At 44.5% G+C, this 25734-nt stretch overlaps 1 protein-coding gene across 1 annotated transcript in view; it reads left to right on the top strand.

Moving 5' to 3' along the window:
• PLG (plasminogen) overlaps positions 1–25734 on the top strand; it is a 180287-nt gene that overhangs the window by 112011 nt on the left and 42542 nt on the right. Inside the window, exons 11-13 of the mRNA XM_030198063.1 lie at positions 4485–4672; positions 9422–9570; positions 13121–13217. Coding sequence (XP_030053923.1) covers positions 4485–4672; positions 9422–9570; positions 13121–13217 — 434 coding nt within the window. The remainder of the gene's footprint in view (positions 1–4484; positions 4673–9421; positions 9571–13120; positions 13218–25734) is intronic.

The following is a 25734-nucleotide window of genomic DNA, read 5'->3' as shown; positions in this document are numbered from 1 at the left end:
GGTAGGCTAGGCTGTCAGCACCACTCACTCTCACTCATAGACCCGCCCTCAGCCACGCCCCATCCAGATATAATTCACAACCCCAACGTTCTAATGAAGCCTCCACAAGTCCCAACGTTCTAAATTTATGGTGGTGTAGATCGAAATTTGCCCATGAGTGTTTGCCCCGCCCTTGCGTCAAACGTGATGATGTCGAGGGCGGAGCAATGGCACTCAACCAATCGCATCGCTCCGCCCTCAACGTCATCACGTTTGACATGAGGGCGTGGCACACATCGATCTACATCACTAAGAGCCAGCCCCCCTCTGTCCTACATCAGCTCACGCCCCCCCCAAAGTCAACGCCCCTCACCCCTACAACCCCCCAAGTTGCCACCACTATCATCCTCCACCCCCCCACATGTTGCCACCGCTCTCCCCTCCACACACTCCCCGAGGTCGCAACACCCACTGCTCCACCCTCCCCCCCCCAGAGTCGCCCCAGCCACTGTTCCCCCCGCCCCCCCCAAAACAGGTCGCCACTGCTACCCCCCCCCTACATCAGCTCAGCGCCGGTACCCCCCCCGGCCGATACAAAAACAATAACCTGCAAAAATGCTTTTAAAAAGGAAGCGGGACACCACAGGCAGCCATCAGCTGTCAGCTGTGCATCCGCTCCTCCTCTCACCTCTGACGTCGCTGCGCAGTGTGCTCCTCCGGGGTTCTTCTCTAGGGGCAGGGATGTCAAAGGTGAGAAGAGGAGCGGATGCACAGCTGACAGCCGATGGCTGCCTCCGGTGCCCAGCTTCCTTTTTAAAAGCATTTGGGAAGACGCCGGCAGATAGCCGCAATGCCACAGAAAGCGCCGATGATAGGGAAGATTGGGAAGGTGCCGACAAAGAGCCGCAAAGCAGCGGACACGCCACCAACAGGAAGACTGATGGCCTCAAGGTACGCCACTGAGGTAAGGTGGCGTGACAGCGCAAGGTCCCTCCCCCTCCCCCTCCCCTCCCCTCTCCCCCTTCCTGCCGCAAGCTTTAGTTTTCAGGGTCTCATGCAGCTTCCTCAAATTTAAAAAGGAGGTGTGTGGAATCCATCTCTGAACTGGACCCTCTGTCTCTGGGAGGGAGGGAGGCAGGCAGGCAGCCTCAACGTGGGAGGGGAGGGAGGCAGGCAGGCAGCCTGAGGGTAATAGGGAGGGAGGGAGGGAGCCAGCCAGCCAGCCAGCTAGCCAGCCTGAATGTGGGAGTGGGAGGGAGGGAGGGGGGGAACCACGACCCTGACAGGCGGAGGGAGGGGGGCCATGACCCAGATAGGCGGAGGGAGGGAGCCACGACCCTGACAGGCAGAGGGAGGGGGGAGCCATGACCCTGAAGCTGGGAGGGGGGAGGGGAAGAAAAAGGGGGAGGGAAGACAGGGGGGAGGGGGAAGGAGACAGGGAGACTGCCGCACACTCTCATTCTTTCTCACACACACACACTCTCATTGTCACACAGTCTCACTCTATGTCACACACTCTCTGTCTCACACACACACTCTCTCTCTGTCACACACACACACACACACATTCGCACATTCACTCTCTCACTCAGTCACTCTCACACACACTCTCTCAAGCAAACACACTCCCAGGAAAACCTTGCTAGCGTCCGTTTAATTAGTGTCAGAAACGGGCCTTTTTTACTAGTTTACAATATTACATGAATCACAGTCAGGATTTCGATCCAACCACAACACTGAAACAGTGTTGACCACTCTCATAACCAAATTCAAACAACTACAGTGGTGGAAATAAGTATTTGATCCCTTGCTGATTTTGTAAGTTTGCCCACTGACAAAGACATGAGCAGCCCATAATTGAAGGGTAGGTTATTGGTAACAGTGAGAGATAGCACATCACAAATTAAATCCGGAAAATCACATTGTGGAAAGTATATGAATTTATTTGCATTCTGCAGAGGGAAATAAGTATTTAATCCCTCTGGCAAACAAGACCTAATACTTGGTGGCAAAACCCTTGTTGGCAAGCACAGCGGTCAGACGTCTTCTGTAGTTGATGATGAGGTTTGCACACATGTCAGGAGGAATTTTGGTCCACTCCTCTTTGCAGATCATCTCTAAATCATTAAGAGTTCTGGGCTGTCGCTTGGCAACTCGCAGCTTCAGCTCCCTCCATAAGTTTTCAATGGGATTAAGGTCTGGTGACTGGCTAGGCCACTCCATGACCCTAATGTGCTTCTTCCTGAGCCACTCCTTTGTTGCCTTGGCTGTATGTTTTGGGTCATTGTCGTGCTGGAAGACCCAGCCACGACCCATTTTTAAGGCCCTGGCGGAGGGAAGGAGGTTGTCACTCAGAATTGTACGGTACATGGCCCCATCCATTCTCCCATTGATGCGGTGAAGTAGTCCTGTGCCCTTAGCAGAGAAACACCCCCAAAACATAACATTTCCACCTCCATGCTTGACAGTGGGGACGGTGTTCTTTGGGTCATAGGCAGCATTTCTCTTCCTCCAAACACGGCGAGTTGAGTTCATGCCAAAGAGCTCAATTTTTGTCTCATCTGACCACAGCACCTTCTCCCAATCACTCTCGGCATCATCCAGGTGTTCACTGGCAAACTTCAGACGGGCCGTCACATGTGCCTTCCGGAGCAGGGGGACCTTGCGGGCACTGCAGGATTGCAATCCGTTATGTCGTAATGTGTTACCAATGGTTTTCGTGGTGACAGTGGTCCCAGCTGCCTTGAGATCATTGACAAGTTCCCCCCTTGTAGTTGTAGGCTGATTTCTAACCTTCCTCATGATCAAGGATACCCCACGAGGTGAGATTTTGCGTGGAGCCCCAGATCTTTGTCGATTGACAGTCATTTTGTACTTCTTCCATTTTCTTACTATGGCACCAACAGTTGTCTCCTTCTCGCCCAGCGTCTTACTGATGGTTTTGTAGCCCATTCCAGCCTTGTGCAGGTGTATGATCTTGTCCCTGACATCCTTAGACAGCTCCTTGCTCTTGGCCATTTTGTAGAGGTTAGAGTCTGACTGATTCACTGAGTCTGTGGACAGGTGTCTTTCATACAGGTGACCATTGCCGACAGCTGTCTGTCATGCAGGTAACGAGTTGATTTGGAGCATCTACCTGGTCTGTAGGGGCCAGATCTCTTACTGGTTGGTGGGGGATCAAATACTTATTTCCCTCTGCAGAATGCAAATAAATTCATATACTTTCCACAATGTGATTTTCCGGATTTAATTTGTGATGTGCTATCTCTCACTGTTACCAATAACCTACCCTTCAATTATGGGCTGCTCATGTCTTTGTCAGTGGGCAAACTTACAAAATCAGCAAGGGATCAAATACTTATTTCCACCACTGTAATTGCAACCGGAAACAATGTGCTGCTCCTACAATTTGACATGTCCAGCGCGTTCGACATGGTTAGCCAAAGCATGCACTCGAATTTCCATATATTGAAAAGCTAAAGCTTAGAATACAACTAACTGTTTAGTTGTTTCAGATTGTAATTCCTGACGTGGCTAGTACATTTACAGTACTTTGGAGACATAAGTTGGGACCCTATGCTAAACACGTGAGTAATAGGTGTGTACCTGTTAGTTTCTGTGTTATAGAATTGCCCCCAGTAGGAATAGATACATTTACAAGGTATACGTGTACAACTGAAACTCCATCCCTAGGAATGCCCACTTTAAATAGATATAAAAGTATGTATAGGGTTTATGGCTTTGGTACTTATTTATGTTGGAAAATTTTATAAAAACTCTACATGTAAAGCCCAGTTTAGAAAGCCTATCTTAAATTACTTCTCATATTCTGAGTAATTTTAGAAAAAAATCCTTTCTATGTGTAAAACATGTTTTTCTTGTAGAAATCCCTTTTAGAATTTGCCCCACAGCAGTGGCGTAGCTAAGGGTGGGCCTGGGTAGGCACAAGCCCACCCATTCTTTCCTTAGGCCCACCTAGTCAGCAGCCCCTAAGGCCCCCAAAACTCTTCAGTGGCGGCGCCTCACTCTCTCCCTCTTCTCCACTTGTGGCCTGGCATCTGCCTGTCTCTCTCTGAACCCTCCCCCCCCGGTCTACCTCAGAGCTACTGCTGGCGGCAATTCCTACAGGCATCCTGTGCCCGTCCTGCAGGCTTCTCTCTATCATGTCCTGTCCTCAATGATGTCACTTCTTGTTTCTATTGCGGGAATGTGGTACAGAGAAGCCTGCAGGGCTAGCGCAGGTTGCCTATAGGAATTGTGATGGGCAATGGCTCTGAGGTAGGACTGGGGAAGGGGGTTCAGAGAGAAACGGGCAGACGTCGGGTCATTAAAAAAAATTCCACTATATTGTATGTATGTACAGGTGTAGGGGTGGGAAGAGCCCACCCAGGTTAACTCTGGGTCCACCCAAAATGGCAGGTCTGCCTACGCCCCTGCCCCACAGAGCATTTTGAGTTCGGATCTCCATTGTTTCTTCTCTGATGTGATTGTGCTTTGCTCCACAGAGACTTAACAAGGAACTACTGCAGAAATCCAGACAATGACATAAGCCCCTGGTGTTACACCACGGATCCTAGAGTGAGATGGGAGTACTGCAATCTGCAGAAATGTCCTATTCCAACTGATAGTGAACCTCCACCAGCTAAGAAACCAGAAACATCAAGTTCACCTGTCAAACCTGAACTAAAACCAGGTTATGTTGATTATTATTTTTTTATTTTATTTAAAGTTGTTATTGTCTTGGTTTAGTGAATCCTTCATTAACTGTGAGCTTGATTTTTATAAGGTACTTTGCAATAGTCTCAGGGTAGAGAATTTCAATGTAGTCTGCAGGAGTACCTGCAATAAATATGCATGAAATCTACTTGCATTAAATGGATTCATTGCATGCAGTATATAACCTGTGAAAATTTTATGAATGTTCATTGTGAGTATTCCATAAACTGGACTGGCCAGGTGGTCCCCAAACACTGGGTTGAGTGCCACTGCTTCAAATTATCAAAAGTGTGCCTTGTAATCTGAGAATACTGGGAACTTAAAAAAGAGGGTGCTGCACGAGAATTTGTTTGTAAAAAGAAAACACTATTCTGTAGTTAGATCCTGAACATACAATGGGACCAATATACAGCATTTTTAAAAATGCCAAATGGTAAGGTTAAAATTATACCAGATACTCAGCGCTGGTATCCAGGAATCAGCATTGACCACCGGTGCTATCCAGTTAGTGGTGATATTCAGACCTCTAACCGGAGCCTTTTTTCTATCCTATCTTTATTTGGTTAACCAGCTAGTTAATGGTCTGAATAACACCGCTAACCGGATAACCTCTGGCTCTGCCCAAGCTCTGCCCAGAGACAACACTGCACTGTTCAGTTGGTGCTGAGGAGGTCAGAGGGAATATTCAGTGGAACTATCTGGTTAGTGTCTCTGAATATTCCCATCTCTAGCACTTATTCAGTTAGCAGCACCTGCTGACCCAGAGTAGGGTTACCATATTTGCAGAGACAAAAAAAAGAGGACAGAAAAAATAAAAATGGTTGCTACTTTTGCTAAAGAAATATTTAATCATAGCCTTTAGTTAATGAACACACATCAACTTACTTACAGTACAGCAGTAGGCAATCTACTTTCCAAGAACTTCTGGATTTGAGTTTGACTGAGTCTGAGCCCAAGCAAACTTATCATAAGAACGCATATCCTTCAACAACTTTGGCTAATTTCTGAGATACGTGTGAAAGTCTTTGTATGACATATGCTTAAAGTTGCGCTGCACAAACAAAATTCCTGTGACAGATTCAACCAGCAGGGGAACAGAGAGGGGATCAGCAATGCCTTTCTCTCTCTTTAGCACCCTCGTTGACTAATAGGTCAGAGACGGTTTCTCTCATTATGTGGATAGGTGTGTTGGTCATAGGCACATAAAAGAAAAAGAGGACATTTCCCTAAAAATTAAAAATCCTGGAGGACATATCTGAAGAAGTCCAAAAAGAGGACGTGTCCTCTTAAAAGAGGGCATATGGTAACCTTAACCCAGAGATTTTTAACCTATCTTCTGTTACAACACACCTGACGATGTTCATATGCGTGACACATTGAACAGTACTATTCACACCTGAAGAAAGCAAAAAAAGAAGGAAAAAATCCTATATTTCATTTCATTGTGCTAAGGAGGACTAGCCTAATGGTTAATGCAGTGGCCTAAGAACCAGGGAAACTGGATTCAGTTCCGACTGCAGCTCCTCATGACTCTGGGCAAATCACTTGACCCTCCATTGCCCCAGGTACAAAATAAACACCTGTATATAATATTTATTTATTTGTTGCATTTGTATCCCACATTTTCCCACCTTTTTGCAGGCTCAATGTGGTTTACATATTGCCTTTAATGGCGTTAGCCGATTCCAGTCTGAACAAATACATGGTACGAATGAATACAAGGTGATGAATGAATACAAGGTGATGTTGTGATAGATAAGGTACATGTAAGGTAGGTTTATTTGGGGGAACTTAGAAAGGGGGGGAGGAAGAGTCAGGTAGTGTCCTTTACGTTCTTTGGTTGCATTGTGTTGCAGGTGTCCATGTATTTTTATGTTGGGTCGGTGGGGTATGCTCTTTTGAACAGGACCGTTTTTAGTGATTTTTGGAAATTAAGGTGGTCTGGCATAGTTTTTACTATTTTTGGCAGTGCGTTCCATAGTTCTGCACTTAAGTAGGAAAAGCTGGATGCATGCCCCCTAGTCCTAGTATTTTTGGAAAGCATGAACAGACGCTTCACATCTACCAGTTCAACTCCACTCATTATTTTATAGACCTCTATCATATCTCCCTTCAGCCACCTTTTCTCCAAGCTGAAGAGCCCTAACCGCTTTAGCCTTTCCTCATAGGGAAGTCGTCCCATCCCCAGTGCACGAGAATGCAAGGAATTCCTTCATCTATGCGATCTCACATGGCCACACATGCAAAAAACCCACGCGAAGGGTCACACACTCAACCTCTTCTCATACAAACTGTCCACTGATCAGAACCTAACCATAACACAAACTAGATGGACAGAAACACCATGGTCCAACCATTACAAATTATGCCTATCCCTAAAATGGCGGAAAAGGGGCTCTCCCCACACACGAGAACACACAACTCACACCACGAGAGGCCAAATAGACCCGGTTACTTTCTGGCACCAGATATACAACAATGACTGGACAGCAAAAATGGAATCCGTATATTACCTCTCAGATTGGGACAAAAGATGCAGACACATACTAGACGAAATAGCACCCTTACAAACTAGAACTCATGGAGACATACCTCGATACCATGGCTCAACGATGAATTGAAAAAACTAAAGACACAATCTAGGAAACTGGAACGCGCATGGGAAAAAATAAAAAATAAACACACACTCAACGCTTGGAAACAACTACAAAGGAAATACAAATATGCAATAAGGCAGACCAAAAGGTCATACTACAAAACTAAAATTGGGCCGGACTACAAAAACATGAAGAAACTATACCATCTCGTGAACAAACTACTGGACACAACGCCGGTCACCACAATCAATACTGACATCCCATCTGCAGACAACCTTGCAAAATATTTCAATGAAAAAATCGTAAATCTACGCAAAACCCTACCTAGGAACAACATGGACATAGAAAACTTCATTAATGGTCTAGGCCCAACCCCTGGTGAATACCCTGCTGACCGAATATGGTCAAATTTCACCCCCCTCAGCACCAATACAGTCACCCAGGCGATTAAAAAATACTCCAGTAGCCACTGTCAACTGGCCACCTGTCCCAGCTACCTAATACAATCTGCCCCCCATCGCTTCATAACAGATCTCACATCCCACTTAAACTTCATGCTACAGCAGGGTACCTTCCGGTACCCCAAAGAAAAAGGCAACATCTTGCTCACCTCAATAGCAAAAGACACCAAGAAAAAACAGACGACATTACCAATTACCGCCCAGTAGCATCTATCCCATTGGTAGTCAAATTAATGGAAGGTCTGGTGACCAAGCAACTCAACGACTACATAAACAAATTCACTATACTACATGAGTCACAATCAGAATTTCGACCTCTACAAAGTACCGAAACAGTACTACTTACTCTCCTAACCAAATTCAAGCAGGAAATAGCAATAGGCAAAAGCATTCTCCTCCTCCAATTTGACATGTCAAGTGCATTCAACATTGTCAACCACAACTTAGAGATGGGCGCCCCCGTTCGATTATCCCCCTCCACGTAAACCACTATGTAAACCTTTGATGTAATCACAGAAAAGCAGTATATAAAATCCCAATCTGTTTCCCTTTCTCTATCAATGATGAAAGAGAAATACAGACAAGAGTGACTGCAAGGGTGGGCCAGAGGCCTGTAACATTTCCAGCTGGAGCTAGTGACAGGACTAGATATGGAGATTTTCTGGTTCTCAACTCTCCCTAACCTGCCACACATATGGTTGTTAAGGAAAGCACAAGAGTGGTGTCTGTCAAATTTTTGGTGAAATAAGTGCTTATCTGTGCTAACCAGATAAGTGCTTTGAACATCAGCCAGTCCATGATTTAAAAATGCTAACATGGAAGTGTCCTAATTTATATATTTTTAGCAATTGTTAGGGTTTTACATGGCTAGAATATTAAGTAGGGCAGACATTTTTGTTCTGTTTAATTTCCCATGTTAGCAAGATTTGCAGAGTGTGCTGTATTTGGAAAGAGCATGCACTATTAAGGACAAAGGAGAAAAAAATGACATTTCAGGTTTTTTCCTGTTGTGTTGGACTAAAAACAGCATGGAAAATATCTGTGCATCCCTAAAGGTTTGGACGGCTTCCTAAAGTTAAAGTCCATAGATCTTTATTAAATTTATTTATTTATTTCTGGGATAAGCAGTACAAAATGTTTTGTACGTTTTTGGGATCTGCCAGGTATTTGTGACCTGAATTGGCCACTGTTGAAAACAGGATGCTGGGCTTGATGGACATTTGTTCTTTCCCAGTATGACAATTCTTATGTACTTACGTAATGTTAAATGCCATTGCCTTTAACTATCTTGGTTATTTAATTACATGTGATATATCCTATTAAATTGTATCCTAACTTGTTTTGTTGAATGGCATACTAAAGTAACCTCTTGAAGAAAAATTTTAGCATATTCCTCAAATCTTTGCCTTCAAAGGAGAAAAGTGACATAGACAGCAAGTTAATTTGACTGCGCTAGCTGGACAACTCAATGTATACGGACACATCTTATTTGAAAATAATTGCATTTTGGGTGGATTTTGAAATACACATGTATTTTACAGTTAGGCAACTGGATGAATGCAAACCGTGATCTTTCACCATGTATACTTAAAAGGATGTTTACATTTATATATATTACAGGCCTGTGTCATCCCTGCCCCCAAATAAACCTCTTTTGTTCCCATGCAGACTGTATGGTTGGCAAAGGTGAAAGTTATCGTGGTACTAAATCGACAACTGTTAAAGGCTACACATGCCAAGCATGGAGTTCACAGACACCTCATCCTCACTCCAGCTTTACTCCAATGACTCATCCAAATGCAGGCTTGGAAAACAATGTAAGTGTTCAGGCCTCTAAGACTTGTAGCTTCTAAGTCTTATATCCTGACGTATAACCTCGGTACACCAGTTCACACCTGAAGACTCTTATCTCTCTGAAAGTCCTTTATTTGAATAACACAATGTTTACTCACAGTCAAATGTAGATCAGAGGTTCTGTCCCAATGGCAAAGAGTCTCCGTGATACTGAGAACAACATTAGCTCAGAGCTGGTTGAATGGTGTACAATCTTTTTCAGCAAGATATATTCAAGGTAGAAACTAAGTACTCTAACAGAGGGTAACGCAGGAAAGGGCTCTGTACTTCTAACAAATGGAGCCTACCTCAGACTAAAGGGAACAGAAAAGGGCACACTCTGACCCAGTGAGCAGGGGGAAAACCACCAATGGGAACAGCGCCTGCCAACTAGCAACAGCATAACCAATCATATAACAGTTCTATACAGACAGGCTAGTGAAGTCACATTGCCTGATAACTACACCCCCCACAATGCAACACTCATGTGACTCTGCAGTGAGAATGACAGAAAAAAGTGTCACACTCACCCCAGAGCCACATTACAATCAGGGAAAGGCTGTCAGAGGACAGACCACTCCCCGCCTGGTATCGCTAGATACCACTATTACTATTACCACACTTCATCAAAATCAATAACATGTAAAGTCCATTCTTTGCATTCAGGTTATCCGCCAGCTGTAGGGTCATCTTCTTCAGCATACAGGACCTGAAACGAGAGACAAACATCAACAACGCTAAACACAAAAGAGAGAGAGAAAAAGTCTTTGAGTTGCTGGTCTTCCTGGGTAGATGATGACTCGCTGTGCTCATGCCTCTTCATGCGGTACGAGGAGCACGATTTCAGTGATGGGTCTGCAGAAAGTCTTTGCTGTTCCTTGTTTCACAGTTCTGACTTCTACCTTTCCGACTCTTCCAACTTCACTGGGGATGGTTTTGGTGACTAATGCCGGGGGCCAATCATTGTGTTGAGTCTGATTGTCCTTCAGTAAGACAATGTCGCCTTCATGGATGTTGGTCTTACTGGTCTGCCATTTACTGCGGATCTGTAGGGTTGGGAGGTACTCTCGTCTCCAGTGGCTCCAGAAGGTGTTGGCAAGATTTTGGACTTGTCTCCATTGCCATCTACATAGATCTTTCTCATCAAAGTCTCCAGGCGGATTTGGTGGTACAACTATATTTTGTGTTAGGAGCGTGGCTGGAGTCAGGATCAAAGGCGACTCTGGATCGGAGGACACTGGAGTTAGAGGTCTTGCATTGATAATGGCAGACACCACTGCCAGGAAAGTAGTCAAAACCTCATGGGTGAGGTGGTTAGTTTTTTTTTTCTGATAGCATAGAATCAAGGATGCGGCGAGCGAGCCCAATCATGCGCTCCCAAACTCCTCCTTTATGTGAAGCATGGGGTTGAATATCCACATGCAGTGGTGGTCGTTCAGGTACTTTCCGATAGACGAATCGATAATCTTATCTGAATTTATTTTCAACTACTACTACTACTACTATTTAGCATTTCTATAGCGCTACAAGGCATACGCAGCGCTGTACAAACATAGAAGAAAGACAGTCCCTGCTCAAAGAGCTTACAATCTAATAGACAAAAAATAAAGTAATCAAATCAATTAATGTGAACGGGAAGGAAGAGAGGAGGGTAGGTGGAGGCGAGTGGTTACAAGTGGTTACGAGTCAAAAGCAATGTTAAAGAGGTGGGTTTTCAGTCTAGATTTAAAGGTGGCCAAGGATGGGGCAAGACGTAGGGGCTCAGGAAGTTTATTCCAGGCGTAGGGTGCAGCGAGATAGAAGGCGCGAAGTCTGGAGTTGGCAGTAGTGGAGAAGGGAACAGATAAGAAGGATTTATCCATGGAGCGGAGTGCACGGGAAGGGGTGTAGGGAAGGGCGAGTGTGGAGAGATACTGGGGAGCAGCAGAGTGAATACATTTATAGGTTAGTAGAAGAAGTTTGAACAGGATGCGAAAATGGATAGGGAGCCAGTGAAGGGTCTTGAGGAGAGGGGTAGTATGAGTAAAGCGACCCTGGCGGAAGATGAGACGGGCAGCAGAGTTTTGAACCGACTGGAGAGGGGAGAGGTGACTAAGTGGGAGGCCAGCAAGAAGCAGATTGCAGTAGTCTAAACGAGAGGTGACAAGGGTGTGGATGAGGGTTTTGGTAGAGTGCTCGGAAAGAAAGGGGCGGATTTTACGGATGTTGTAAAGAAAGAAACGACAGGTCTTGGCGGTCTGCTGGATATGAGCAGAGAAGGAGAGAGAAGAGTCAAAGATGACCCCAAGGTTTCGAGCTGAGGAGACAGGGAGAATGAGAGAGCCATCAACAGAAATAGAAAACGGGGGGAGCGGGGAGGTGGGTTTGGGGGGGAAAATGAGAAGCTCGGTTTTGGTCATATTTAATTTCAGGTGGCGTTGAGACATCCAGGCAGCAATGTCAGACAAGCACGCTGAAACTTTGGTTTGGATGCAAGGTGAGATATCAGGGGTAGAAAGGTAGATTTGGGAGTCATCAGCATAGAGGTGGTAGGAAAAGCCATGGGATGAGATTAATGAACCAAGGGAAGAAGTGTAGATAGAAAAGAGGAGGGGACCAAGAACAGAACCCTGAGGTACACCGACAGGCAGAGGGATAGAAGTAGAAGAGGATCCACCAGAGTGAACACTAAAGGTGCGGAGGGAGAGGTAGGAAGAGAACCAGGAAAGGACAGAGCCCTGGAATCCAAGTGAGGACAGGGTATCGAGAAGTATGCTGTGATCGACAGGTGGTGTGACTTTTACAAAATTTGCTGCGAAAAAGCTAAGTATTTTGTCACTCTAAATTGAAGAGTTATATATTTATTTAAATTGTTTAATGAAAAATGAAGATTTAAAGAAAGAAGTAAAAAAGAAGTAAAAAATATAATACTGGGTTGATCTGTGAGGAGGTATACGGCGCCCTAAATATGAGGGACGTTGTGCCCGTAAGGGATTGCTGTTGAAGATTCTGATGATCCCCATAAAAGTATTGTTCTTCGACACACATTTGAAAGTGAAGTTGATATATGTATAGAATATAAAAGGAGTGGATGATTGGGAAATAATTGTGCCATATCAATTCTGATATCTGCATTCTATCTAAAATGGGGCTGTAGGTTTAATAAGTTATAGTTATAATTTGTTTGACTTGTGCCTCTGTGTATTTGTGAACAGTTTCAATCTTAGAAGAGTAAGCAGAAGATAGAATGATAGACACATAGAAAATAACAGCAGATGAAGACCATATGGTCTATGCTGTTTGCCCATCCACGCTAACAGCTGAGCACCACAGTCTCTTCCTCTCCCTATACTAAAATCTTTTTTTCTACTTTGCAGTGGATATCCATAAAGACTAGGCCCAACTTCCATTGCATATGTGCAGGTGTCAACAAGGTTTGGGTCCATGTTCTACATGCCCTAGTGGGTCTAAAGGAGTACATATGAAGTCTGGGTGAGTAACGTATAATTTTATTTATATAATAATTCTACGTTTGTCTTTTTGCTTTTCTCACAGTACTGTCGAAATCCAGATGGAGATATTAACGGACCTTGGTGCTTCATATCAACTCCTGATTCTGTAGAATGGGACTACTGTGACATCCCCAAGTGTGGTAATTTTTCATGTCATATGTCTTATGCCGTGACACCCCATTTGGTTATGATATTTAATATTCAGCACAGTGCATAAGTTATGGCCTTCATTTACTGTCTTGCATTAATGGGTTATTGTGTGTTAATACAATTTAGATCACATTAAATAACATAAGCTCCTGTATTCTCTAGGTGGCCTATTTTCTAACTGTGCACTTAGCTCAAAATAACATAAATCCATGCAGAAACGTTTATGTGCCAAATGAATAATAACCTATAACTTGATACAATACTGCTTAACTAATTTTTTTGACAATATGCCATTTCTCTTGACAATTGGTTATAATGTTAGGGGGAGTGGTGTCATTGTTAAACCTATTTGTTTTTCACCAAAGGTACAGGAGAGGCCATCTCACATTAAACTGAGCTCCACAAAATAATGTGTATAGACAAAAGTTAAATATGCATGTAATAACTTTAGCTGATAGCCAAAATCTAAGGCCCCTGTCAAGAACTGAAGATAGCACTGATCTAACTAACTACCGCCCCATTGCATCAATACCGTTATTTGTAAAGCTAATGGAGAGCATGGTGAACAAACAGCTCACTGAGTATCTTGACAGGTTCTCCATATTCAATGAATCGCAGTCTGGATTTAGGACCCTTCACAACACTGAAACTGTGCTTGTCACGCTTCTATCAATCTTCAAGCAAGAAATAGCATTAGGGAGAAGCATTCTTCTACTGCAATTTGACTTGTCAAGTGCTTCTGACATGGTGGACCACGCCATCCTGTTAAGACTTCTCGACTACTTTGGTGTCGGTGGGCATGTCCTAGCCTGGCTAGCCAGTTTCTTAACCACTAGGACCTACCAAGTGAAGTCCAACTCACAGTTATCCTCTCCGTGGCACCAGGTCTGTGGAGTGCCCCAAGGCTCGCCGCTCTCCCCTACTCTCTTGAATGTAATGCTGATTCCCTTGGCCGCAGCCCTTTCAAAGCTTGGTCTTCACCCATTTATCTATGCAGACAATGTTACTATTTACATCCCTTTTCGGACAAGCTTCGCCGAAATCACTAAAGAAATCAGCCTTGGAATAAACACCATGCTCACCTGGGCCAACTCCTTCAAATTAAAACTTAACACCGAAAATACTCATTGCCTTATTCTTACCTCGCCCTTTAATAAATTCAGACCCGCTACCTTAAACGTACCAGGCTTTACTTTGCCCATCTCTGAGAGCCTACGTATACTAGGTGTTATTGTGGACTGGAACCTTACGCTGTTGGATCATACCAACTCAACCACAAAGAAAGCATTCTCCTCTCTCTGGAAGCTAAAATGACTGAAGCCTTATTTCCCAAGAGGAGTATTTTGCAATTTAGTCAGATCGTTAGTCTTGAGCCGACTTGGTTACTGCAACGGCATATACGCAGGGTGCACAGGCATGCTCCTAAAAAAGCTACAAACCATCCAAAACACAGCAGCTTGACTTATCTATGGAGCATCAAAGTTCACCTGTTACAGGCCACTTCATGAGAAGCTACACTGGCTTCCCGTACAGGAGCAAATAACTTTTAAAATCTGTACCCTAGTCCATAAGATGCTCTATGGAGCAGCCCCAGCGTATATGGATGCCCTTGTCAACCTGCCACCAAGAAATTCACTCAAAACTGCCCGTTCTTACTTAAACCTTCATTACCCTGCGTGTTCTAGACCCAAATATAAAACCACATATGCTTCCACCTTTTCCTATGTCAGTACTCACTTGTGGAATGTGCACTACCTAAATCAGTGAAAACAGTTCAGGATCATCTGACTTTCAGGAAGTTACTCAAGACCTGCTTATTTGGGCAAGCGTACCCTAAAGATCCTGTCCTACCTCACTGACCCCAGGACAGTGACCCCTCTAGTGCTCCTACGGACTAACCCATTTCTTATCTTTACCTCTCCGCCCTGCTTATCCCTTTCCATTTATTGTACTCGCCTATTTGTTAGTTAACTGTGTAAGCCACATTGAGCCTGCCTGCGGTGGGAAATTGTGGGGTATAAGTGCTGTAAAATAAATAAATACTTACTTACTTACATACACAGCTCAGCTAAGCTGTACTGTTTTGGTACTTTAAGATCTTTTATTTATTTACCTATTCCATTATTTAGCCCATCCTCCTGACAGCGCCCAGAACGAGTTACAGAATTACATTCATAATATAATAAAACCAGTATAACATATAACTAAATTAAATTAAACAACAGTTCCTACATGACAGTTTCCATGTCAACTCATTATATTGTTAAATTAAAACAAGTACGTTTTAACAGCCTTATGAAATCCCAAAAGATCATTAACAGATATCACAAAGGGAGGAACCTGGTTCCACAACCAGGTCATAAAATAAGAGTAAACTCGAGAGCAAGCACAGTCTAACTGAAAGGATCTGGTAGGAGGTAAAATAAAATGCCTCTCACTCTAAGAACGTAATGATCGCTCAGGAGTATAAATTGGCAGCTTATCAGAAACATCAATATCAGCATAGGCGCTGACTCTGTGGGTACTATGGGTGCTCGAGCACCCTCAATATTGTAACCCGCTCGACCTGCCTGCCCTCTTCTCCCTCAACAGCCCTCCGTCCTCACCTTCCTGCCGCCCAGAATTTAAAACTCATCTTACCTCGGGTCCCGGCAGCAGTGAAAGGCGAGCAGACTCGGCTTCAGCCTTCTCTTCTCTCTTAGCTCTGGTCCCGTCCTCATTTCCTATTTCTGCGAGGGTGGGACCAGAGCTGAGAGAGAAGGGAAGGCTGAAGCTGAGCCTGCTCGCCTTTTACTGCTGCTGGGACCGAGGTAAGGTGAGTTTTAAATTCTGGGCGGCAGGAAAGCGAGGACGGAGGACTGTTGTGGGAGAAGAGGTCGGGTTGGGACTGGCACTCGGAGAAGAGGAGGGGGGCCTGGAACTCGGAGGAGAGGAGGGGGGCCTGGAACTCGGAGGAGGGGGGGCTGAAAAGGGGCAGGTGGTGTTTGGGGTGAGTTACTGGACATGGAGGGGAGGGGAGAGAGGAGAAATCGCTGGACATGGAAGAGAAGGCAGGGGAGAGATGAGACTTGTTGGACATGGATGGAGGGCAGGGGAGAGAGGAGAATTTGCTGGACATGGATGAGAGGTGAGGGGAGAATTGCTGGATATAAATGGAGGAGAGGGCAGGGGAGAGATGAGAATTGCAGGTTATGAATGGAGGGGGGGAATGTACCACTTGTAAAAAAAAAATTTTTCTGCACCCCCAATCATTTTGAAAAGTTGGCTTCTATGAACATCAGCATTTTGTAAATGCAGTGTTCTGTAATTGGAAGCCAATGCAAAGAAGGAAGATAGAATAGGTGAGATATGATCTCGTAAACCTAAAGTCTTCAAAAGTCGAACAGCTGCATTTTGAACATGCTGGAGTCTTTTAAAACTCTAATCAGGTAATTCCACAAACAATGCACCGCAATAATGAATGCATGAAATTACATAAGCATAAAGCAATTGAGCAAAATCAGGCTCTGTAAAATAAGTATGAATTCTGTGTGTAATTGGTGTAGATAGTAAAATGAAGACGAGACCAACTGAGAAATATGATTATCAAAAGTTAATCCAGCATCTAGCAAAACTCCCAGACTAAGTGCTTGATCTTTCACCACTATATTAGACCCTTCCCATCGTAAAGATGGACGAGAAAACTGACAATCACCTCTAGGAATCCACAAGAATTTGAGTTTGGATGCATTTAATTTCAATTTATTCAACATTATCCAATTTTTTTTATTTCAGCCAGACAAATCCTCAGGACTTTGAATTGACACAGCAGTGCTCGAAATGGTCTACTATTTGTCCCGAAGCAGTGAATTTTCTCTCAAAACAAAGGCCCTTGTTGGCAATTCAGACCATGATCTATGGCTATCAGCAACCATGATGTAGCTCACTTAGGGCGTCCTTTACTAAGGCGCACCCACGTTTTTAGCACGTGCTAAAATTGTGGGCACGCTAAACGTTAGAGATTTCCATAGGAATGCATTGGCGTCTGTAAAGTTTAGCGCGCGCCAAAAATGTGAGCACGCCTTAGTAAAAGACCCTCTTAGAGATCCTGAGATATCCTGTAGTAACCATGTGCAGATAAGTTTAAGCATATTTTGAACCTTTTTGGACACTTTAAGCACATTTTTGTAATTTTGAATGTATTAAATTATACTGCACATTGGATTCTTGATTTTCACAGAGGTTTTTTCTGCCGATGACTGAAATCGGAAAGCACAGTGTTGTGCTCCATTGTTATTCTGAGGCTTTTTCCTTCATTGTAAGTTCAGATCCAATTATATTGACCTTATTTTTAGTGGGGTGTTAATGTTTTTAATATCTGAAATCTGCAATTTCTTCAATTGGCCCTCTGATCCTAAGGAAATAAATAACTGATGTTCATCAGAAAATGAGTGGATATGGATTTGATATCTCAGTGTGATGTCAATAACTGGACATACATAAAGATTAAAAAGCAATGGTGACAATACGATACCTTGTGATATGCACCATATTTCAAAAATTTTGGTTTAGAAAGTTCAGATTCAACCAACACACTCTGGGACCTATTCTCTAAAAAAAAGATCTAAGTTGTGCTATGTGGGAAATTTTTTTCCAGCCCAACCAGTGCTTAAGAGTAGCCCATACTTCCCAACGGGCTGAGTAGCAGGGTGGGAGTGGGGGCACCTGTACAAGTGCACTATGCTACCTCCGTACTCTGTCATGCTCCACATGCTCGTTCTCATCTCATTCCCTTTATCTAAATATTTCCAAAAATCATCAACAATGTCCAACAAAACAGTATCCATACTATGGAGCTTCCTGCTTCTTGCTGGCCTCCCATTTAGTCACCTCTCCCCTCTCCAGTCGGTTCAAACCTCTGCTGCCCGTCTCGCCTCCGCCAGGGTCGCTTTACTCATACTACCCCTCTCCTCAAGACCCTTCACTGGCTCCCTATCCGTTTTCGCATCCTGTTCAAACTTCTTCTACTAACCTATAAATGTACTCACTCTGCTGCTCCCCAGTATCTCTCTACACTCGTCCTTCCCTTCCCGTGTACTCCGCTCCATGGATAAATCCTTCTTATCTGTTCCCTTCTCCACTACTGCCACCTCCAGACTTCGCGCCTTCTGTCTCGCTGCACCCTACGCCTGGAATAAACTTCCTGAGCCCTTACGTCTTACCCCATCCTTGGCCAACTTTAAATCTAGACTGAAAACCCACCTCTTTAACATTGCTTTTGACTCATAACCACTTGTAACCACTCGCCTCCACCTACCCTTCTCTCTTCCTTCCCGTTCACATTAATTGATTTGATTTGCTTACTTTATTTATTTTTTGTCTATTAGATTGTAAGCTCTTTGAGCAGGGACTGTCTTTCTTCTATGTTTGTGCAGCGCTGCGTACGCCTTGTAGCGCTATAGAAATGCTAAATAGTAGTAGTAGTAGCTTCCTAAAATCAGACTGAAACTCAGAAAGATTCCCCTGCTTCTCAACAAAATCAAGTAGCTGTGTTAAAAACACCTTTTCTAAAACTTTAGATAAAAATGACAAAATGGACACTGGCCTAAAATTACTCGGCAGACCTGGGTCTAATGTAGGTTTCTTCAATATTGGTCGAACTACTGCGGTGTTCCAAGCCTTATGTACAATTCCCAGTCTCAATAACAGACTTAAGCGTTACATCTTTCACAGCCAGTAGTAAAGTTGAAGGACATAGATCAAAAATTGAAGCTGAAGGACGTAAGGAAGCTATTTATTTTCCTAGATCATCCAACAAAACAGCCTGAAATTGACCTAAAGTATTACATGTAGGCCTCTTCTGAACACAAGAATAAGATTTATCTAACACTAACCCCCCTCCCCCCCTATATCCGTAGGTTGACCTCTAAATCCAAGGTAGAGTGAATTTTATCAATCTTCTCATGGAAAAAAATCACTTATTTACATTGCCAGATATATAACAGTGCTTTTGGAGATGAATTTTATTTATTTATTACATTTGTACCCCGTGCTTTCCCACACATGGCAGGCTCAATGCGGCTTACATAGTAACAATATAATGAATTACAAAGTCGTAAGAAGAATATACAATTTGTAGTAAATGCAATATTAATGGGGTTAACGGATATGTAAGTTGAGCATGGGAGGAATTGGGTGCAGAAGAATTTGGTACAATTCTTTAATTGTTTTGCAAAGAAGGTTTTTTTTTAATACTTTGACATGAAAATAATCTGAGTAACTACTGAGTATGTTTTGCTGGATATCTGTGTAGCATCTAAAATCATGTACTTGCTTTCACCACATATGTAATTTTAGTCACATTAAAAAGAAAAAAAGGCATTACTGACCACCATGGCACTACCTAGATAGTATCCTCAAAAAGCATGAATCATGCAGTTTGCTAACAAAATGTCTAACACAGATTATGAGGGGGCTACAAACATCTGAAAATTTAAATAAACAAGGCTTCAAAACTCAGAGAGCATTAGTCTGATGAAATGTGCCAGTTTTCCCAAAGAAATTCCCAGATATTATCATTGGCCTCAATAAGTTATCAAACTCTAGAAAAAAAGAGCCACCAAAAAAATTCCCAAAAATGGAGAAAAAAGTTGCTCTCCAGAAAAAAACGAGAAAAATAGCCAAAACCCATACAGTCTGTTTTAGTCATCAAAAAAACAAAATTTCCACATCAAATCCATATTAGTCCCAATAAATACCATTGGTAATTCACAAGTTATATCAAATACAGTTCCACAGATACTTAGCTCGACTGAAGCGGCATCCTGCCCCCATGCTAGATCGTCAAAACCACTACTGCTCCAATGCATAAATGTGCTGTGATATTCCAGCTGTCCAAAACCTCGACAAGGGCCACTTGTTTCATGAACCCGCTGCTTTAGGAGGTGGAACCAAGATAGTGCCCTGGATAGTGCCAGGGCAGAGTAAGGGCCGAGCAGTAAAATGGCCGATTTCCCCCTTTTTGTATTAATTGCCATGCGCTAATGTTGCCATTTGCGCATGGCCATTAAAAAAATATTAGCGCGTGTGCACTTATGAACACCTATTTTGTAGGCAGTAAGGGTTCACATTCTAATCCTGCGCTAACCAGTTAGGGCACGGCAACATAGATGAAGTAACTGATTAGCAACTGAGAGGTCATTTTATTAAGGTGCACCGAAAAATGGCCTGTGCTGTTGTAGATGTGTATATTGGACGTGCACAGGTCCATTTGTCAACGCACCTGCAAAAAAAGCCTTTTGTTTTGGGCCGAACATGGACATGCTGCAAAATAAAAATTGGCTCGCATCCATTTTGGGCTTGAGACCTTATTGCCACCCATTGACTTAGCAGTAAGGTATCACGCATTAACCAGGCGGTAATCGTCTGCACACGTACAATACCGATTACCCCCCTGGTTAGTACCGCGCGTTGGAAAATAAAATACATTTTCCAGAGCATGTAGTGAACGCGCATGCAAAATAAAATTACCGCCCGGGCCACATGGTAGCCGGGCGGTAGTTCCTAATTGGTGTGCGTTGGGTGCCCGTAGCCGTCTACACAGCTTAGTAAAAGGGCCCCAGAATGCCCATTCTCCGCCCCCTTCAAAAAAATATTAAAAATTCAGAGCACACATATTAGTGCATGCCACTTTGGCTTTTACAATAGGATGCCTGAGTGCATCCCATGGTAGGCCATTTTAAGCTGTGGTAAATGCATGGTAGCATGGTAGCTCTTACCGTAACTTAGAAAAAGGGCCCCATATGGATAGCTGGCGACATTTAGCAGCTCTCTGTGTAGCTAAGCAGTTTAATATACTGTCTTAAAGCTAGTCCCCTTATTCTCTATTTAACTCCTGTTACTCTATCTGGAGTAGCCTAGTGGTTAGTGCAGTGGACTTTGATCCTGGGGAACTGAGTTTGATTCCCACTGCAGTTCCTTGTGACTCTGGGCAGGTCACTTAACCCTCCATTGCCCCTGGTACAAAATAAGTACCTGAATATATGTAAACTGCTTTGAATGTAGTTGCAAAAAACCTCAGAAAGGCGGTATATCAAGTCCCATTTCCCTTATCTTTATAATCATTTGCTTTGACTACAAACATGCAAAGATATTTAGTGTCACTATTTCTACTCTTTGGAATGCTCTACACTCACCTTATGGCTATTTGATATATTTAAAACAGATATGAAAACTTTTCTTTTTAAAGACACCTATCAAACCTAATCTCCCTCATACTTACTCTCTTGATCTTTAAGCAATTGGGATTTAGGCCAGGAAACTCTGAACTCTGCTTGTCTACTAATACGCTTTCCTTTTACAAATGTATTTCCTTTCCTTTTTGCAAAATGTAATTTTTGTTAGCCACGCAGAAAGCCTACTAAAGGGAGGTAAATCAAATATTAATAAAGTTGAATATTAATATTAATAATAAACTTATCTGATATGTCTATTTTGATTTTGAGGTTCAATATTAATAGCAGTAGTTTGCTCCATCACCAAACGCTTTTGCTATATCCATGCTCAAGAAAGGTTAGATCTTGGAGATTTCTGAATTCATCATTTCGTTACAGGTGGCTAAATTTTGGAACTCAATACACATAAGAATGTTATAAAATGATTTTGAATTTAGAAAGGCAGTGAAGACATTTTTATTGCAGAAATATATTATTTCTGTACTCTGATTTATTATTCATATATTATTGATTGTTATTCCTCGGGATACCAAGTTTCTTTGGTTGAAATCCACATAGACCTAAGAAGGGGATTGTGGAATATAAGAAATATGTAATGTAATCTGTCTGTCCTTTGCATCAGCAGCAGATGAGTCCAGGTTATGACAGTCTACCAGCAGGTAGATAGAGAGTACTGAACACTGTCTTATAGGATGGTACTGCTCCTAAACCTTAAGTATATCTGTACCTCCAGCAGGTGATGGACAGTTCTCCACAAACTCCTGGATTCATCTTTGGCGGCCATTTTAGTTCCAGGTTGCCTGGTCCTGTTGAGCTTGGGGGTGCCAGGCTCTGCATTGCCGGCTTTAGGGGGTACAGCTGGTGGTGCCAGGTCCCTACCCCACTCCATTCCGCAGCACAGTTTTCTGTTCTCTGATATCTGCTCCCTTTCTCTCAGCTTAAAAAAAAAGGAGGGCTTTTTGAGCTGTTTCTGTTTACAAAAATCAGCAGTGCTAACTAATTTGGTCACAGGACAGCTTTAAGAAAAAGTTCTAAAGGGTCAGAGAGCATGGCAGCTAGGCTGCCTGTACTGTCAGAGTGAGAGGCTTGTCTCTCTTCAGCAGTAACTGAAACAAGCAAGGTGTTCTTCACTGGCTGTCAGTGGGGTGAGTGCCAGTTTCACTTTCAGTTTGGGAACTGGTGGCAGAAGCGGTAAATGCTGCCCCCGCTGTGGAAAGTGCAGAGCAGCGTCGGGCTGCTGTTCGGGAGGCTGTGCTGATGCGATGTCCCTGGAGAGCCCCAGTGTTATTGAGGGCCTGGGTGTTTCTCATGCTTCCATGTTGCCAGAGTATTCTCCTCAGCGTTCCTGCTCAGACGCAGCCCCTAGCGATTCGAGGCCACAGCTATGTTGCTTCAGCTGGCAAGCTGACTCTCCAGAACATGTGCCTCATCGGGAGTCGAGGTTTCTCGCTCTGGAGGTGTCAGGTCTTGCACAGACCATGAAGGGGGGGGGGGGGAGGTTAAAGAACCTTTTACTCTCCAATTCTTCCTCCTCTTTCACCAGGCCTATCTGCTGTAGTAGGCTTACCCAGAAGCCGCAGCTCCTGCATTGGCAATGGTGTCTGATCTGGGAAAGTCCAGTCAGGGGGGTCAGGCTCTCCCTGAGGACGTGGGGTCCAAATGGCAGCATCTTGAGGACATCACTGAGGGTGAATCTTTACCTCCTCTATTCCCTCCATGGTCAGTGGCAGGGGGGTTCCACTGTGTCTTTCCCAGACTGCTTACATGAGGAATCTGAGGAAAATGACAACTTAGCGGATGAGGCCAGTGATGCTACAGTGGTATGCATGTTTCATAGGGAGGAGCTTCTCAAGTTTATTTCTAAGGCTTTGCAGGCTCTTAATATTTCCACGGAGGAGGAACCAGCTACTGCAGCTGCGAACCCCAAGATGGTGAGCACTAGGTGGCCACCTAGGGCCTTCCAGGTCCATGCGGTAATCCAGGAACTTATCTCACTGTAGTGGGTAACCTCAAATGGTAGCCTATGTGCCTCCTGGGCTATGGTCTGGCTTTATCCCCTGGTTGAAGGAGAACTGGATAAGTTGAAGCTGTCTAAGGTGGATGCCCTGGTAGTGGCTGTGATGAAGAAGACCACCCTCCCAGTGGAAGGGGGGATTACATTGAAGGATGTTCAGGACTGAAAGCTGAAATCTTCCCTTAAAATATTCTTTGAGATTTTTGCTCTGTAATTGCAAGTGGCTATATGCAGTTCCTATGCCGCCAGGGTTTGCCTTAGCTGGGTTCAGCAGGCAGCTGACATTTTGGTGGAGTCAGTTGGCTTCATCTCTCGAGTTCCTAAGCATCGAGACAAGGCTGGCATATTTAGCTGATTCTTTGTATGACTTGGTGAGATCTATGGCAGTGACAGCTCAATGGCTACTTTGGTTGCGCCATTGGGTGGCGGAGCCACCTCGCAGCAACCCCTTACTTGCCTACTCTTTTGCGGTACACTTCTCTTTGGGGAGGATGTGGAGAAGTTGGTCCAAGATCTGGACAATTCTAATACACAGAGGTTGCCGGAGGACAAGCCCTAATCAACGGCCTATGCTCGAGTGTGGCAGGTGTATGAGGGGTGGTGCTCTGAGATGGCACTTCCCCTCTTGAATGCAGCCTTGCCACACATTCTAGCCTTCCTACAAAAGGGTCTTGTGAAGGGCCTGGCCTGTAACACGCTGCAAGTGCATGTAGTGACTTTTTCTTGTTAGTGGGGTCGCATTCTCAATTCCTCTTTGACAGGGCCATGCCGATGCGGTAAGCGGGGTAAGCGCCGCAGGGGGGCGCCATCTTCTGGGGGGCGCCGCTGCCCACATGCTTACCTTGCCCCTCCCGCTCCCATGTAGGAACTGCCCGCCCTCTTCTCCCCCCCAAGATCCCTTTCCTTTTTTTTTTCTTTTAAATTTACCTTCCTCCGGCAGCGCAGCGTCAGTGAAGGAGGCGGTGCTCCCAGTCCCGATGTCTCTAGCCTTCCATTGGTTCGCTCAGTGTCCCGCCTTCTTCTGATGTCATCCTTGATGTTAGAAGAAGGCGGAACACTGAGCGAACCAATGGAAGGCTAGAGACGTCGGGACTGGGAGCGCCGCCTCCTTCACTGACGCTGCGCTGCCGGAGGAAGATAAATTTAAAAGAAAAAAAAAAGGAAAGGGATCTTGGGGGAGAAGAGGGCGGGCAGTTCCTACATGGGAGCGGGAGGGCAGGGGAGAGAGGAGCATAGATGGGAGGGCAGGGTTCATGGAAGGGAGAAAGGGGAATTGCTTAATCGGGATGAATGGCGGGGGCAGGGGACAGATGGGCATGGATGGGTGGAAGGGTAGGGCTCAGGGAGAGAGGGGAATCGCTGCCTTGGAGCCAGGCAGGTGCGGGGGGGGGGGGGGGGGGGGGCGGCGCCAACTGGTAGTCTGCAGGGGGGCGCCAGAGACCCTTGGCACAGCCCTGCTCTTTGACTTCTCATCTAGATGTGGTGCGCTTCTTGAAAAGAGTGGTCCATCTGCATCCCTGGTTTGTGTGGCATGCCCAGCATGGAAGCTTTATCTGGTACTCTGCGGGTTGCAGCGGGCTCTTTTTGATCCATTGAGATGGTGGCTACATTAAAGGATCTTACACTAAAGATAGTGTTTCTGGTGGTGGTGTCCTCAGCGCGGTAGATCTTTGAGTTACAAGCATTGTCGTGTAAGGATCCATTTCTCCAGTTCATGGAGTCTGGGGTGACAGTTCCAATGGTTTCATCTTTCTTGCCGAAGAAGATCTCAGTCTTCCATGTCAACCAACTGATTTTTCTTCCTTCCTTTCACCAGAAGGATTATTCAACAGAGTCTTTATCTCTCTGGTCACTGGATGTTCATCGGGCACTTCTTTGATTTCTCAGTGCCACCAATGATTTCTGTCACTTGGAATATCTGCTGTTGGGCAAGAATCATGAAGCGTCGTCAAAGAAGGCAACCATTGCAAGGTGGATCAAGCAGGTGATTTTGGGTGCTTACTTGTGAATAAACAGCCGCTGAGTGCATTACGGGCTCTTTCTACGCAGGCAGTGGTGACTTTATGGGCAGAGTCCTCCGCTTTTTCATTGGAGGATATTTGTAAGGCGGCAACTAGGTCATCCCTGCATACTTTTGCACAGCATTATCACTTGGATGTCACGGCTCAGGGGAATGCTTCCTTTGGCCGGTCTGTGCTGGTTGCAGGGGTGGTGTCTTCCCACCCGATGTGAGGACTACTTTATTACATCCCACAAGTATCTGGATTCATGTACTGCTGA

Source organism: Microcaecilia unicolor, chromosome 3 (assembly GCF_901765095.1).
Source record: "Microcaecilia unicolor chromosome 3, aMicUni1.1, whole genome shotgun sequence".
Classification (NCBI taxonomy): domain Eukaryota; kingdom Metazoa; phylum Chordata; class Amphibia; order Gymnophiona; family Siphonopidae; genus Microcaecilia; species Microcaecilia unicolor.
This window is presented reverse-complemented; position numbering and strand designations above follow the sequence as displayed.